The 16,739-nt window shown below is 39.2% G+C and overlaps 1 protein-coding gene across 3 annotated transcripts in view; it reads left to right on the top strand.

Moving 5' to 3' along the window:
* CPVL (carboxypeptidase vitellogenic like) overlaps window positions 1-16,739 on the top strand; it is a 102,896-nt gene that overhangs the window by 5,437 nt on the left and 80,720 nt on the right. The window contains exons 1-3 of one of the 3 annotated variants that reach the window (XM_037509739.2): window positions 27-61; window positions 3,241-3,429; window positions 10,164-10,282. In XM_037509739.2, the coding sequence (XP_037365636.1) occupies window positions 3,264-3,429; window positions 10,164-10,282 (285 nt within the window). In that variant the 5' untranslated portion in view covers window positions 27-61; window positions 3,241-3,263. The other 2 variants (XM_054692442.1, XM_037509734.2) reach the window with 2 other exon arrangements.

Below are 16,739 nucleotides of genomic sequence, written 5' to 3'. Positions count from 1 at the left end.
ACCTATTCTGAGAGAACAAACAGAATCCTTATTCCTAGGAAACGCAAGAGGTCATAACCAGGTAGTAATAAGGAATAAGGAACAAGCATTTTTTTGCCATGTCTATCAGCTGCTTCAGTTTGTTTTTTAAAAAAACAAAATCCAAACTGTTTTTTTCTGATTATAAGATTGATCATTGTAGAATATGTAGAAATTCTTAAGGATGAAATAAGGAGAAAATGTCTTATATTCATTTTACTAGACTGCTTTGCTTTACCTAACATTTCAGTATATTTTCTAAAATATTTTTAGCAGAGTCATTTTAATTGCTGTGTATAATTCCATCTTTTTGGTGTCAGTAACTTATTTATCTTAAATTGTTTAAATTGTTGAAAGTTTTAATTATTCCAAAAAAGCACTGTGATAAGTAGTTATGTTTATATAAAGAAATTGTACATTGTTTTCAGTGCTAATATTTAAGGTTTAGTAAGATAATTTTAGCAAATCATGTATTTTTGACCTGTAGGTTATTTGATTCTGCCAATATTGCTTTGTATTTGCCTAGATTTTATTATGTTTCTAAGCATTTATTATGAGGAACAGTTTGCCTGGATACTTCAATATGATATATTTGAACTGAAAATAGCATTGAATAGTTTCATATTATTTCAAGTGTGATAAAGAGTATGGTTAATAACTTTTTTCATTTTCTATAGGCAATAACTTCTTGTTGATTAGTTAATAAATGTTCAATAAATAAAAAGATTTGGGCTAATTTTGGATGAGCAAAAACATCTGAGAGGATGTTAAGAAAAAGAAACACTTTTTGATTCATGTTAATAGCTTTCATTTTCATTAGGAGGGAAGACAGCTGAGCACAGCTGAGGAATTCTGACTGTTAAATGAAAACTGTGAATTAAGGATGTTGTTGCTGTAATTCACCTACATGAGAAACTGTGACTCTCATAGTTATTTGATTAAATGTTAATGAGATCTACTAAATTGACCCAACTCTTACTTTTATGTATTAGATTTATGTCAATTAATGTAAGACCACTTTTACCTCTTTCTTTAACATCTTAGAGTCAACATCTGCTTACAAGGGAAGTGCTGTAACTACTCTGGTTATTTAAATATTAATGACTTCCATTAAAAGAGGCTGGAGGTTTGCAGCAAGAAGATTGAGAAATTAGAAGGCATGATTACTTTCTTGTTTCTGCCCCAGGAAAGAACCTCTTACTGGAAGAGCTTCTAGTAGTTTTTTTATACCACAGATTTCCCTCCCCACCCCCAAACCAGAGAGTAAGTTGTTGATTCCACACATTCCTTGAAAGTGGCAATGTTATTAAAACACCAGTAATAACAAGTTCACATAATTTTAAAAAAACGTTTTTTCAGTGTCATAGTGCTCTTTACTCTGGGCTTCTTTGAAACTTAATTTCAGTTTCAGTATTTTCCCCCCTTATTATAGTCGATAAGAGGCAAAAGCAGTATTTAGTTATATGCTGATTTGGGTTGGACATATTTACATTGTAGAGGATATTGTATTAAATAAATCATGACAGCCTTGACAAAGATTATAGATGCAGACAAACTATAGTTATAAACTTTGATCTTGTTGGGGAAAAGTGGCTGAAGAATTTTTAAAATTTGCCTGACCAATATTTTCATATGTCAAATTGGGTTGTGATAAATATGTGCTTAATAGATTTTTACACATTTTGTGTTTTTAAGAAGTTTTAGTGGTTTGGCATTTTAAATCACTGAACAGTCAAAAGTAGGCATTAAGTTTTCATAGTTATGTATGTCTTTTGCATCTAGAAATCTGAGTTAAAGAAGCATTTACTTAGAGCTAAAAACCTGGACCCTGTGCAAATAGCCAGATAATGTAACAGCAGTGATGGAGGCATAGCACTTACCAGGGTCAGGATGAAGGTGAAACAAGTGAGGCATTTGCTGCAGGTATAAAACTTAAGAGTGCCAAATGACTCAATTACTGGATAAATAGTATTTTCATGGCATAAATGAAAAAAAGTCATCATGAATGTGAAAAACCCATGGTGAACAAAATGTCAAAATATTAGAAAAACATAAGATCTGACTTTGCATCTGTCACTGCCTCACTTTACCTTAGTCCTGACCCTGACTGACTTTGGATAAGATATTCCTTTGAGCCAAGTTTTTCTTGTCTAAGTTGGTCAGAATGATCCTCAAATTCATGGTTATTTGAATATTCAAATTAGCTGAAAATATATGGGAAAGTCCATCATGAATACAATTTAGATTTAGTTAAATCCCCATACAGTCTTAATTCATTATTACTATTAGTCCACATGAACATTCTAAGCATGTAACAAATTTGAACATTCTTGGTGATTTTTATGCTAGTAAAGTTTTGATGCCTAATTCTTAAAAAGTTTATTTATCAGCTAGCTCTAGGGGTAAGAATCTAAAGATAGTTGTAGGACCCTCCCTTTCTTCCTTTACTTTTTTTCCTCATCACTTTTTTTGAAACTATTTTTTTCTTGCAGTAACATTGGCTTATAATGTTATAAACTTTAGATGTATAGCTTTATAATTTGGCATCTGTATATATTACATTGTGATCACAATTTAAACTCTAGATGCCATCTATCACCATTCTTCTCTCTTTTTTGCTAAGTTTGGTGATTTGTAGGAGATAGAAGTGGTTGCTAGAAATTCATGTTGCCTTTTTTAAATCCTCCTGCAAAATGCCCAGGGAGACAACTAAATTCCCCTTTTGTTCAAGCTGGTCCCCCACCAGTGACCGCTCCATACTTCCCCTGCCTACCTGAGTTCCCGCACCTTTCCTCCGCATCCCACCTGGACAAGACCTTCCAGATTCTCTCAGCCTGATAAGTGTTTTAAATCCTTTGCTCTCTGACAATGGAATAACTGCTTTTACCACTCGTTTGGTGACCAATTAGAATCCTGTTGTCTTGAGGGTTTAGCTCATCTGCATGGAATTTACTTTCCAGACCAGAGTTATAGAAATTCATGTTGTTTCTCCAGTTATACTGTAAATCTCTTGAAGAGCTCCACACTAGACCATTAACTTCAGGGTCAACAGGGATTAGCTGCTCTTATTCAGGTGGCATCCAAGAAGCTTAGCAAAGGGCTTTTACAAACTCTATGTGTGTGTGTGTATATAATAAATATCTTACATGTATAAGGATTAGATAAATATTTATTCACTTACTCCTTGGATTCATTTGTGGAATGTTATTCTTGTCATCCTAGGCCTAGAGCGGACCATTGGTGCCATGTGGAACGTGATTGTTTTGCTGATCCTGTTCACACTAAGCCCGGGTTGCGATGGGCTGTTTCGCTCCATATACAAAAATGTCAAGGTTTCTGCACCAGTTGAGGGAGATGCAGGACAGCCATTATTTCTTACTCCTTATATTGAAGCTGGAAAATTCACAGAAGGTAAGTTTGATTAAATCAGAAAACCCCTAACATGCTTTCAACAGTTTTGTTTCGTTTTTTTTTTCCAATTATCCCTTAGGATCCAAAATACTTTCTGGTATTTTACTAAATTGTTTTATTTTAAATTCATATGATTAGATGTCACATATTATCAGAGTTTTGAGCCAAAATGAGAGTTCATGAGGACCAGGAAATCAATGTGTATGAATTCCTGAATTTCTCTTTATAAAGCCAGTATCGTGCTTGCTCACAACCACTTGCTACATGCCAGTTACTGGTTCCAAGTATTCTACATGCACTCACTTTAAGCATCTCAACAATCCAGAGAGGTTTACTTAGTTTAAACACAAGAAAACTAAAATAGAAAGATGAAGTTACTTGTCAGAATTATACAGACACCAGCTAGTAGATAATGGATTCATATCCAGGCAGCCTTACTCTAGGCACCAAATATCCTAGGCCTCAGTTTCCCCATGGAAAAGATGGAGTTATAATAACCTATCCAAGTCACACGAATGTTACGCAAATCAGATGAGAAAATGCACATGAAGATGCTATATGAGCTGCAAATTGTTTTCTTAATGTTAGTGTTTGAAAATGTCTTTTAGTTAGAGATTGTGGGATTTTTCTATTATTATTAATAATAATAAAAGGTCATTTGATGTTATCAGAGATTAACATTTATGACCTGCCTTTGCTCTTAATGCTTCTTCATGCTTAGGTAAAAGATAAATTAATCTTCCTGGGCCTCAGCTGGACTCTGAACTATGAAATAGTATGTATAGGTAGCTATTCTGAGGAGCTGTTAGTAAAGGGAAGCTGAGAAATGAGGTGGTGGCTGGAGGGAGCTATGAGGTCAGGAGGGATCTTTAAACTTTTTAATTTTCTTATAGTCTTGTTCATTTCTGTACGATATTTGATTTCTCTGCTCAGGTGTAGTCCTGTAAATCACCAACCACGATAGCACCTGTGAAACATAACTATATTCCCTGTGCTCTTCCCTCTCCTGTTTTGACCCGTCTTCTTCCCCCTCCCTTGCTGTATGCCTCGCATCTATGGTTTGCTGAAAGTTATATCTTTCTTTTTGATTATTTGTTCAGTTTCCCTGTGTTCCTCCTATAAGTGAAACCATCTGATATTTTTATTTTTCCTTCTGACTTATTTCACTGAGCATAATCTCTGCTAGCTCTATCCATGTTGCTGCGAATGGCAGGAGTTGGAGTTTATCTATTTTGATTGTGGAATAGTATTCCATTGTGTAATATATACCACATCTTCTTGATCCATTCATCTCTTTTTGGGCATTTGGGTTGTTTCCATATCTCAGCTATTATAAACAGTGCTGCAGTTAACATAGGAGTGCAGGTTTCTTTTCAAATTATTATTTTTGTGTCCTTAAGGTAGATTCCCAGGAGTGGACTTGCTGAGTAGAAACCAAAGTTTTTGACTTGTCTGTAATCTGCCTGCTAAAGTTTGTTTCCTTTGGTGTAAGAAGATTGTGCTCTTCAGGAATGACTAAATCACATACATAAAACAATTAAAGAATAATACTGTGTGTGATAAAGTGCCAAAGTATTACATTTGAGGTAGCCATGTTGCAATTTTTAGAAGGAAACTATCTCTGTTGGTTGACATAATCCAGGGGAAGAATAGTAATAGCAATATTGAAAATAATAAATAGCTATCATTAGTAATTATATGCCCTGTACCTAGCACAGGGGATATAATACCTAGCACAGTCCCTGTATGTAATAGGCACTCAATAAATATTTGTAGAACTTAAATTTGAGACTTAAGTATGTACAGGCATTGTGCTGTACACAAACATTAGCTCATTTAATCCCCAGAGCAACTCTAATGAAGCAGGAATAATTATTGATTCCCATTTACAGATGGGAAAAACTGAGGCTTACAGATCTTAAGTATCTTGCTGAGAGCTGTTTAGAGCTAGTAAGTGGAAGAGCTGGAATCAAAATTTCTTTCTGCTGACTCCAGAGCCCCAAGTCTAAACCACTGTGCTATGTGACCAGGGCCAGGCTTGAGGAAGTTAAGTAATATTTAGGTAAATACAAAATGGCCTGTGTGCACACTGAGCAAGAAAACCAACTCAAACAAGACACTAAGTAAAAGTAACCAGGGCATATGTGTCTGTATTACATATCTGATGGGGCCAAGTAAAAAGATATAGGAAGATCCACTGGAGAGATTGTCCATGGACCTCCCATTCCTGTATTTCTTGCCTACAAGCATCTCATTACCATGATTGTCAACAGTAGCAAAGAAAGATTGAGAGGCAGGTAGTTTTATCTCCTGTCCTTTTGTGCCAAGCCTGATAGATCACTATCTGATGAGTGACAGCATTTAAAATATTACAGCTGATGTAATGTCACTTTCTAAAGTTCTCTTACACAGGCAAAGTCTTTGAACAGAATTTTAAGTGGCTTATCCAGAATCTGGTACATCTGGGTATTCAAATGCAATCCTGACAACATAATTAAGAACAATTTTATTCATCCGCTTTACTGAAAGTTCAGGAAGCTCTGGACAGATGGTCATCTCCCTCCCCTAAATCCCTTTTGTTTATCAAGTCTGTCAAAAGCTTAGGAATGTGAGTCTCAATATTGCAATGGAACATTTTTGAGATAAACAATAATTCACAAAAAAGACAAGGGAAATTTTTGTTTTTTAATCCTCAATTAGTTGGTTTAGTTTTGTGTAATTGTAATTGCATGTTTACTTTCTCTGCAGCTAGAATAAATTTTTACTCTGAAACAGATATTGAATATAGAAGGCAAATGTTAGCATGTTTATAAATGTGGCATTTTCACAAACTTTAAATATTTTGTTGTTAGGCCTTAATTTATTTTTGCTTAGGATCTGGGGGAGCCTTTTCCATACTGATAATACCCATGTCTTTGCAGATCTGAAGTGCACCCTAATGAGCTAGTTCCAGCCTTTTGGTCATCCTCCAATCTTTTGAAAGTGTTAATATCACAAGCACTGGTAGCAGTAAATAACAAGGAGGAAGTGAAATCACTTCAAAGAACCCTTTTCCTTTTTTTAACTGTTTCAAACATTTGCACTGTGAGTCATAGTTACAGGAGGAAAGAAACTCCTACATCTTGGGAGTTTATTTTCCACATTCCATGAATAGATTCTGGAAGGATGAACAGAACATTTGAAAATACAAAAAATCATTCTAGTTGAAAAACCTTTTAATTATTTTACTGTGATTTAGCTGAAGGAAATTAAAAATTTGCAACAGGGTAGAACACTTTTCTGTGGTCCAGAGATACGATTTTAAAGTTTCTTAAGATGTAATAAGGCCTGTCTTCCTTAGAAGGTCTTTGTAGAAATAAGCTAATAGTAGTGCATTAATAGGGTGTCCTATTTCAGTGCATTCATTCATTCATCCACTCATTAACATTGATTCATTAACAAGAATCTGTGGAAATGCCTTACCTGTATAAATCAGAGTGCTTTGTTCACCCAAGTACAGATAAGTGATGCAAATTCCTGCTTTTCAGTAGCCCCTGATCTAGAAAGGAAGATAGAATATGTACCCAAATAAATACAAGGTAACAGAACAGCTCAGACCTTTAAGAAGGGAGGCTAGCAGATCTTGTGCTGTACTGGCCTTGGAGAAATAGAGTTATCAAATCATTCCTCTCCCATATTCTATTCCTTCCAGCTTCTTTATGTTTCTTTTTCTCATTCTACTTTGATTGTTCTCATTGTTCTCTGTCTTATTTCTTGAATGCTTTCCCACCCCTCAGCCTTCTGTGATTCATACTCAGCTCTGACCCCTCAGTTTTCACTTATCTTCACTAGCTTCAAACCCTTATTTTAGCGGACGGTGGAATCTTTGATTTTAAGGAGATTTGCAAAACAAATTCCAGAAGTATTAATTTTTTTAAAAATATCTTTTTAAAAAAATATTTATTTATGCATACAAGAGCTGGGGTGCAGGCCAGAGATGCGAGGGTGGGGGGTGAGAGGATTCACCAGAGACAGAGTGGGGAACAGAACAGGCAGAATGACCAAAGTACACTGCTGAGGAGAGCAGCGGGTGAGTCAGGAGAGGTCTGCTGGGCCATGTGGGTAGCTCCCTGGCCGGGGATCGAACTCGTGCTGCAGAGGCTGCAGATTGCTTCATAGTGTGATGCTTAACCCCTTGCGCCACCAGGGAGTTCCCTCCAGAAGTATTTTAAAGGCTGCCCAGCCCTGAAGAGTGATCCTTCTTTGGGCTAATTCAGAGTGGAAGCAAAGAAGGGTCGAGGGGTAGCATGGTTGCTGGAGGGAAGGGCAGGGGTTCAGGGTACGGTTGGCATGCCCCACTTTTCCCCCGAACACATTCCTTCTCTTCTGCTAAAATCCTCTTTCTTTCCCTTTTTTCTGACAGGGAGGGATAGGTCTGGGAAGAGAATGGGAAGAACTAGAGGGGTAGGATTATGCAGTCTTTCTTTGGGGAACTGGAGTGAGTCAGAAAAAGGCAAATTCTTCTAGACCTCCAGACTGTACTTGGGGTGGCCACAGGCTAATAATAATCTTCCTCCCACTGCCTGATCATTATGTCCAGCTCTGTGCTATGGGTTCCTATGGATGTTTTCATTTGTTTCTCATAGAAAGCCTAGGATGGGGGAAATCTGTATCCATATTTTGCACAAAAGAACAAAGAGGCTCAGAGAGATTAAGCCACTTGCTAGGGAACCTTTCCAGAATTGCAAACTCAAGTTTGTCCAGTAGAAACCCACATTCTTTCTAATGTGCTAGCCTAGCAGGACCCTCTGGAAATAGCCCCTGAAGAACTTTCCTTTGTCCCTACCATGTCCTTTGCTCCCAGGTGCTCTCTGTTCGTAATGAGTGATGCACTTTACAAATGACAACTGCAGTGCTCCCCAGTTCTTTCCTACAGGTTTTACATATGTGGGCTCCTAAGATAGTCCACCCTCTATACATGAGAAACTGGCACACAAAGAAGCTGAATGATTGCCCCAAGGTCACAGAGCAGGGCAGAAGAAGTGCTAGGATCAGCAGAGCAATATAGAAGGGGAACAGTGTGGTCTTATGACAACTTCCCTTTGGGAGGGAAGATTCACTTTGTGAAAGGACATGGAGTCTGAAGTCCTTTGCCACTTAAAGGTCAACAACCAGCTCTGAGTTTTGGGCCCCGACTGGTTGCCCCGGCCCCTTAGGGTAAATATTCTCACTGTGGTATTGCACCCTGTCAGTGATGTGGTTGAATGCCAAGTTGGGAAGAGAGGCTACCGAGCAGCATTCCACAGCCCGGGGGCTCCAGTGCCCACTGATGGCATCTTCAACCCATGGTCTGTGTAAAGGATGAAGTCTCTGCACCTATTCTTGCTCCTAACCCTTCTCCAGCTTAACATGTCTCAGACTTAATAGCATTTCTCACATGATTACTTTTTAATGGGGACATTTGTTTTGTCACTACTAAATCATTCTTCTCGACCCACACTTCCCCTTCACTTCCCCAACACACCCTGCTGCCTATTTTCTGTTCCTTCTCTACTCCTTTCCTAACCCCTGCCCCCCTCAATCCCTGCCACCTTCACTATCAGACCTGACCTCCAGTTGAGAAGCAGCGCAGGAGGATAAGGGAAGTGCAAACTCTTCAGCATACTGCTAGGCCTCCCTGGTGGTGCAGGGTGTAAAGCCTCAGCCCTATCATGCTACAGCCAGCCACTGAGGCATGAGCTCGATCCCCGGCTGGGGAGCCTCTCCTGTCTCGCCTGCTACTCCCCTCAGCAGCATATTTCAGTAGATCCGCCTGTTCTGCTCCCCGACTCTGTCTCTGGGGAATCCTCTCACCCCCTGTACCTCTGGCCTAAACCCCAGTTCTCGTATGCATAAATAAATAAAATATTTAAAATAAATAAATCCCAGCAGTCCTTTTAGCTGTATAACCTTGTAGAAGTGATTGAACCTCTCTGTGCTTGTTTTCTCATCTGTAAAGTGGCAACCATAATTATATTACTGTATAACGTAAGGTCTTTGGCATAGTGACCTCTCAAGTATGTGCTCCTATTAGTATATTTATTCTCGTGGGGCCTCAGCTGTCTGAGCAGTCCCTTTTTCCCCCTCCCCGTCACTGTCCCTGTCCTTTTGGTGCAATAAGAAAGGCAAGACCTCAGCACTCTACAGCTGTTGCATTGTCCTATTTGGCTCCATATGAGGTTCCCCCAGCTATTCCCTATATGCTTCATTTTCCCATCATGGATGGTCTAGGCCTTTCACTTTCATGAAAACTAGAGTGTGGCTAACACACGGCTCCCCAGGGCTGAGAACTGCTTAGCTATATTGTTTCTATTGACCCTATCTTTGGGGGTCAGGTGACTATATCCTTCTCTGGCCTTCCAAGTGACCAGTGTGGATACTTGGCTTACTTTTTAGAGTGAAGCTAAATAGGTGATTTTCCTTCTAAAAAAAAAATAATAATCTTATAAGCTCATAAAATATATTTGGAGACCAAAAATAAAATGCTTTAAAAAATGTCTCTGATCCTTGGCTAACTTGTGAACAACAAATATGGAATTGGCCAGGGCAGGCTGGAATTGCTACAGCAAATGTCTTTGTGCCACTAACCACGTAGCCTTTCTGATGGCCCCATCCCAGACCTGGCCCTGGGGAGGAGGAGTCTGGCTGAGATTGGAGACAGCTAGCACTTGATTATTTCTCTAATCCTTGGTTCAATTTTTTTTTAAACTCACTAGGGAAACATTTGAGTTTGGTTGCTCCTTTTCCTGGATCGAATATAAAGAGTTACGCTGGCTACATCACTGTGAATAAGACTTACAACAGCAATCTCTTCTTCTGGTTCTTTCCAGCCTTGGTAAGTCTGGGGTCGCTTCTCCAAGGTAGAAATCAAAGTTAAACTACAAATCAAAGTAAAGGTTTTTTTCTTTAAATCTTTATGGTTTTTTTTTTTTTTTTTTTGAAATAAAAGTAAGTGCAGTGACTTTGTGTGGTGTTCTGGTTTAGGGGCAGGGAACACATGTTTGTGGGGGGATCCAACTTTACAATTCCTCACAGTCTTATTCAGAATATTAATACCACCCCCTTTTTGCTGGCAGTCTTCTTCCTTTATTTTTGTTGTTTTGTTCTAAAAATACCTGGGGCAGGGATGACGGTGAGGAAACATTCCTGAAGTTAACAGGTAATGAAATGCATGTCTAAATTTTAGTCAATTGTGGTCTTGTATGACTGGCCAGTCTGTGAATTTTGCTGTGCCAGTTGTTATTTCTGTGCCAGCTCCTTCATGCAGTCAGTACACATTTATTAAGCAATAGTAAGCTGGGAACATAGAGAAGAGGGAACTGAACTCATTCTATAGTCCCCTGAAGTAGAAAGGATGGCTAAACTAGGAAAGCTTCCTGGAGGAGGGGTCACTCACTTTCTCAGGTCCATGCAGACACGGATGGGCATACCCTTATAACTTTACCAGTTTTGTCTCTCACAATGTCAGTGCACACAGTTCTTCAGCATGCACAAAGCACTTTAGGTTTATGGGTACTGCTGGGGTTATTGGCAGAGGTGCTGAGATGCATAAACAAATGTTATCCCACCACAGGGTAATTTTCTATTTTCATTTTCAAATTGGATTTGCTTTAGAAGCCAGAGAAAACAAAGTAAAGGCAATCCCTATGGAGGGTGGTGCTTATATTTGCATGTGATTTGCATATAGCAGTGTTGCATATATAATGACTGGGTAAATTGCTTATTCCAGGGTAGTTTTCAAATCAAATTGCTTCTGTTGGGTTTTATTTTCTTGACTTTTCCTTTCTGCTTTCTTACTCATGACCTTTGACAAAGTTTACACATAATTGTGGGTGGCAGGAGGCACGTGAGAAATAGTGAAAAATTCCAGATACATTTCTGTTGGACTGGTATTAGAGAGATGTCCCTAGACCAAGCAAACTCAGATAGAAGTGATGTATTGTGCCCTACCCTGAGGGTGAGGAGAGGGACCTGAAGAAACGAGTGCATGCAAGGTGGAGATTAGCTTTGCTCTTCTTGATTTTCCTCTGAAACAATGCTCTGCCTCCCCTCTTCTGCCCTAGCCCCAGAAAACTGGAATCTTTACTTTCTCTTCTGCTTTGATGACTATTTATGACACCAGTAACTTCCCCAATTACCTTCTGATCCAGATTTGCTAAAACAGGAATTAATGGTAAGGGAATTGGTCAAATCAAATTGAAACAAGGACCCTACTTTTCTTTCTTAGGTCAACTGTAAGCAGATGCACAGCTTTGTCTAGAATGTAGGTGGAGTGCTGGGACAGCAAAGCCGATCAGGGAAATGGACCCTCTTTCCTGGTGGCCAGATTGGGGGTCAAACCCCTTCTGCATTCAGGGGTCAAACCCCTTCTGGGAATTAAACAATGACTGTTGGAGGTGCTTCCCCCCTTAAATAAATGAAGACTGAGTGGTACATTCCCTGGTGAGATGCTTACATGCATAGTTCTCTTGGAAGTAATAAACTAAGCTTTAGGGGATTTCACAAAGTGAAATTGAATTTTCATATCTATGAAGATAAAAAGGCTATATAGATTATTTTTAAAACTGAACAACCTTATCAAGAGGACGAGAGGGAGAAAGGGAGAGAGAAAGGGGAGAGAGAGGGAGACCAGCCACAATTTGGGCGGTTAAAGACAGGAAATAGGAGTTAATTTCAAATCAGAAGGACCTGAAGTCCAGCCAAGAACGTAGATTCTTTGCTACTGGGGTGTGTGTGTGTGTGTGTGTGTGTGTGTGTGTGTGTGTGTGTATGTGAGAGAGAGAGAGAGAGAGAGAGAGAGAGAGAGAGAGAGAGAGAAAGGGGGTGGGAATGAAAGGGCAGTACTGTTGTCAGGTGTCACAACGTGGCAGCAGAGATAGATTGTTCCAGGACCTCCCTATCAGGGAGCCCACAGGCAGAGCCAGCTCTGAGGTCCCAAAGCAAGCACTCCTGCTGAGCCATCAGGCTGTAAATTATGGCTCTGGCCAGTAGGGTGAAGGAGATAAAAGCTTGTGAGAAAGAAAAGCAATGGTCACTGAGAGGGGAGAGTTCTTTCATTTGGCAGAATGTTGGCTTGTTGTCTGTCGCTGGGAATCAGCTGATATTATTATCATCAGGAGAGAAATTACTCCTTAACAAAAACTGAGGGTAGACAAAATAAGAGATCCAGGAAGGATGCCACACTTGTAATATCCTCTGAGTATTTTGGGGATGCTGTTTCTCAAGTAAGTTTTGTTTTCCTGTTCTTTCTGCAAGACTCCCCTGTTACTGTATACAAACCAGGACAAAATGGATTCTGGAACCTGAAATTGGTGTGCTGTGGGTATACAATCTACAAGTGAAATGAATAGGCATTTTGTATGGAGAAAAAGTATAATGAAGCCAATAAAACTGTAGCAATTATAAGAGTTACTGTTAATTAGTCATTGACTATGTGCTAAGCACTGTGGATTTTCTTATTTAATCCTGGAGATAACTCCATGAGGGAGGAATTATTATCCTCATTTTATAGAAGATTACAGAGATTAAATAATTACCCCCAAGTTACCCAACTAGAAATTGGCTGAACTGGAATTTAAAATTGTCTCTAAATGGAGAAATCTTTACTCCTGACCTTCCTGTGTTGATCCTGGGAAAACTAGTCATGGAAGGTACTACAGGACAGTGATAAAAGTATAGGTCTTGTGGAGTGAGGTGTGGACAAAGTCCTGGCTTCATTACTTATGCCAAATGTGACCCTGGACTCATTTCTTAACTTCTCTGAGCAATGGTTTCCTTGTTTTAAAATGAGAACCAAAGTACCTATTGTACAAAAGTTTTGAGACAAAAGAGATAAGGTGGTAAAGCCCTTACATTGGTGCCTTAAAAGTGTGTGTGTGTATTTGCTACTGTTAATATTTTCTGATTATTATCCATGCATGATGCAAAATAAGTAGAATTGTTATTGTTATTTCACCATCATCATCAGTTTTCTGTTGCTAACACAAATACTGTATAGAATGAAGCCAGGCATAATTTGGGACATTAAAGACAGGAAATAGGGGTTAATTCCAAATCAGAAGGACCTGAAGTCCAGCCAAGAATGTAGATTCTTTGCTACTGGGTAAGGAAATTACAAAGTGAAATTGAAATTTTTCATATCTATGAAGATAAAATGGCATATAGATTATTTTTAAAAATGAACAACTTTAGGGCGGGAGTGGAAGGATTGGGGTCAGAATGGGGCGTTTGCAATTGTATGGGGGAATATAAAAATAAAATTTAATATTTAAAAAAAAAAAAAAAGAAAGAAAGAAAGAATGGACGGGGGAAAAAAAAAACCTACTAGGAGACCCAATAAAAAAAAAAAAAAAAAAAAAGAAATAGGAATTAAAAATTGAGATTTTGACACTAAAATTGATAAAGTGAAATAATAACTGGAATCTTTGAGAATTATAGAAAAGAGATTAGGCATATTTCCACTGGAAATAAAAATTGGAACAACCTTGTTAAAGATCAATTTACCATATATTAAAAATGTCTTCACTGTGTTGATTCATTTGCTGCTGGAAATATTAAGGAAATAGAAACATATAGACAAAGGTTAGTTGAAAAGAAGTACATCATAGCAATCTTACTAATAGTAAAATTCTTATTGGACCAATCTAAAATATTACCCATGAGGGTTGATTAAATAAAAATGTCATAATACACAGATGTAATGGACTACATTTTTGTCATTAAAAATTATGTTGTAGAAGATTATTTAAAGATAAATATGTTCATTGTTAAATAAAAACAATAAGTCGCAGTATGATCACATTTTCATAAAAATATGATATTTGTGTACATTGACATGGACCTAAAATAAAAGTTCTTAGAATGTTCACAAAAAAAAAAAAAAAAAAAAAATGAAGAGAGCTACCCGGAGTATTCACTTAGAAAGACACATGATTTATATTAGGAAAATAAAAACAAAATATTACTAGTTATCTTCGGGTACCAAACTTTTTATTTGTGGTGATAAATTGAGGCTAGGATGATTTTTGCAGGTGGATCATTTTTTTTTTTATTTCAGTGTATTGCTGTATTACTGGTTCTCATTAATAAAGGAGAATACTTATCATAAAAAAAAAAATAAAAAATAAAAATGAACAACTTTATCGTTGGAAAAAGAGAGCCAGTATTTGACTGTGTCTTATAGACAGGTAATTTGTTGGACTCATTTAGCCAAAACCTGCAGATTATTTACCTTAAATGTCATGGAACATGAGAAGCATAGTTAGGCCTAGGCTAACTTTACTGAGGGCCCTGTCTTGCTTCTCTGGCGAAGAGGAATGGCTTAGATTCCTGGATTTAAAGTATCTGGTGACTGAGAAAAGTCAGTATCATATTGAGGAATCAACAAGGCTGGGACTGGGTGAGGTCTGAGGGCACCACAGGGTAGCATTTGAGAAGATGCTCCCTCCCACTCAGTATCATGAGGGTGATGAGCCTGCTTAGCCAGCACCAGCAAAATCAAGAGCGTGGGAGTAAGTTAATGCAATAGGAGGATCCCCAACTCAGTGCACAGGCAATGAACCACTCTTTTCCTGGTCAAAGCAGAAGGCATACTGGGAGTAGGAGACCATGTCTCGGTTACCATGATGCTAGTGGGAGTGAGTACACAGAACCAGGCTCCACTGGGTCTCAGCATAGTGAACTCTATACACTGTCTCCTCTGGGTGTCTGCACTTGTTTAGTAACAGTCAAGGTACTAGAGGACAGTGGCCCCCAGGCTTGCTGCTACTCATCAGAAATACCTCAGGAGCTTCATAAAACAATGATTCCTGTCCAGGAGAGATTCTGAGCCATTAGTTCTAGACCGGCCCAGGGATCAGCATTTCTGTCAAGCACTGTGATGATCCCAAAGCAGCTAGTCTGTGGGCTTAATTCAGGAAGCGAGAACTAGGGGTCTTGTACCAGGATTCTAGTTGTAGTTCTGGTCATAGAGCTTGAGACAGGGCTTCTATCCTACCTGGGCCTCAGTTTTATCAGAGAAATAAAAGTGCCAAACTTGGTTGATTTCTAAGGTCTCTTCCCTATTTTACATACTATGGTTCTGTAACTTCCATCAACTACAGGACACACCTCAATGTATAACCTAAAGTATAAAAGCACCCAAGAACTCCAAATCAGAGTCTGGGTTGAGTGAACGAGTTCCTGAATGTGTGGTCTTCATGGGACCTAACCTTCAAGGTAGCCCCCAGTGATCTGTTTCTTGGTATTAAGCTCCTGTGTAGTCCCCTTCCATGGAAGCAAGACTGGTCTGTAGAAATGACGGTAAGCAGAAATGATGGTAACTAATAATGTTTTTCGAGGCTAGATTAAAGGACAGGGCTGTTTCTGCCCTGTCCTTGTGTCGCTTACTCTGAGGGAAGCCATGTCCATATTGGGAGGACATGAAATCCACAATATGGACAGTCCTGTGTGGGGAGGAGGTGAATCCTCCACCTTCCAGTCAAAACCAACCTTGGATGGAAGTTCATCTAATCCAAGTCAGACCTTCAGATGGCCTCAGTTCCAGCTGTCTTGACTGCAAACCTCATGAGACCCTGACTCAGAACTGTCCAGCCAGAGAGCCCCAAATTCTTGTCTTAAGCCGCTGCATTTTGGGGACACATTACACATTAGATAAATAGCACAGCCTTATGTCATGGTTTTTTGGTCTCTGATGCTGATATCTTGTGACATCCAGAACCTCAGGAGTGCTGACTACCGTGCCATTTATCTATCATCTGTCTATCATCTATCATCCACCTACCTACTGGCCTATTTACCTATCTACTACTCAGTTCCAGTTCTGCTCTTACCCACTTGAAGCATTTTTACTAAGAGCAAACATGATATTAAGCTTTGTCAGTAGAGGGTGCTGTAGGGACATTACAGGAAGAAGTGGCTTCTTTTCCTGTTCTCTTGTCCTGTTCTGTGTTTTGCTCTGTCCTGGCCCTTGCTGCCCAGTCTGTGGGCAGCGTGCTTGGGGAGTCATCCAGTGGCATTCTGCCTTAACTGGTAACCACACCACGAAGACCCTCAGCAAGCTTATAGTCCTGACTCCATCCCAGTGACCCGCTCTTTGAGGCACTCTCCAAATGGACACCATACATCCCAGGACTTGCCAACTGGTAGGCTTGATAACAGCCAGCTCTTTCTACAGCCCCCACACCAGCCTCAGTCACCCGAGGGTCATTACCCCACCGCCCTCCCGACACGGACACTGTGCACTCCATCTTGTGTGCCACTTTCAAGCAAGTGGGCTCCCCGCATCCTGACTT

This window comes from Talpa occidentalis, unplaced genomic scaffold, assembly GCF_014898055.3.
Source record: "Talpa occidentalis isolate TD23 unplaced genomic scaffold, MPIMG_talOcc4v2.1, whole genome shotgun sequence".
Lineage (NCBI taxonomy): Eukaryota > Metazoa > Chordata > Mammalia > Eulipotyphla > Talpidae > Talpa > Talpa occidentalis.
This window is presented reverse-complemented; position numbering and strand designations above follow the sequence as displayed.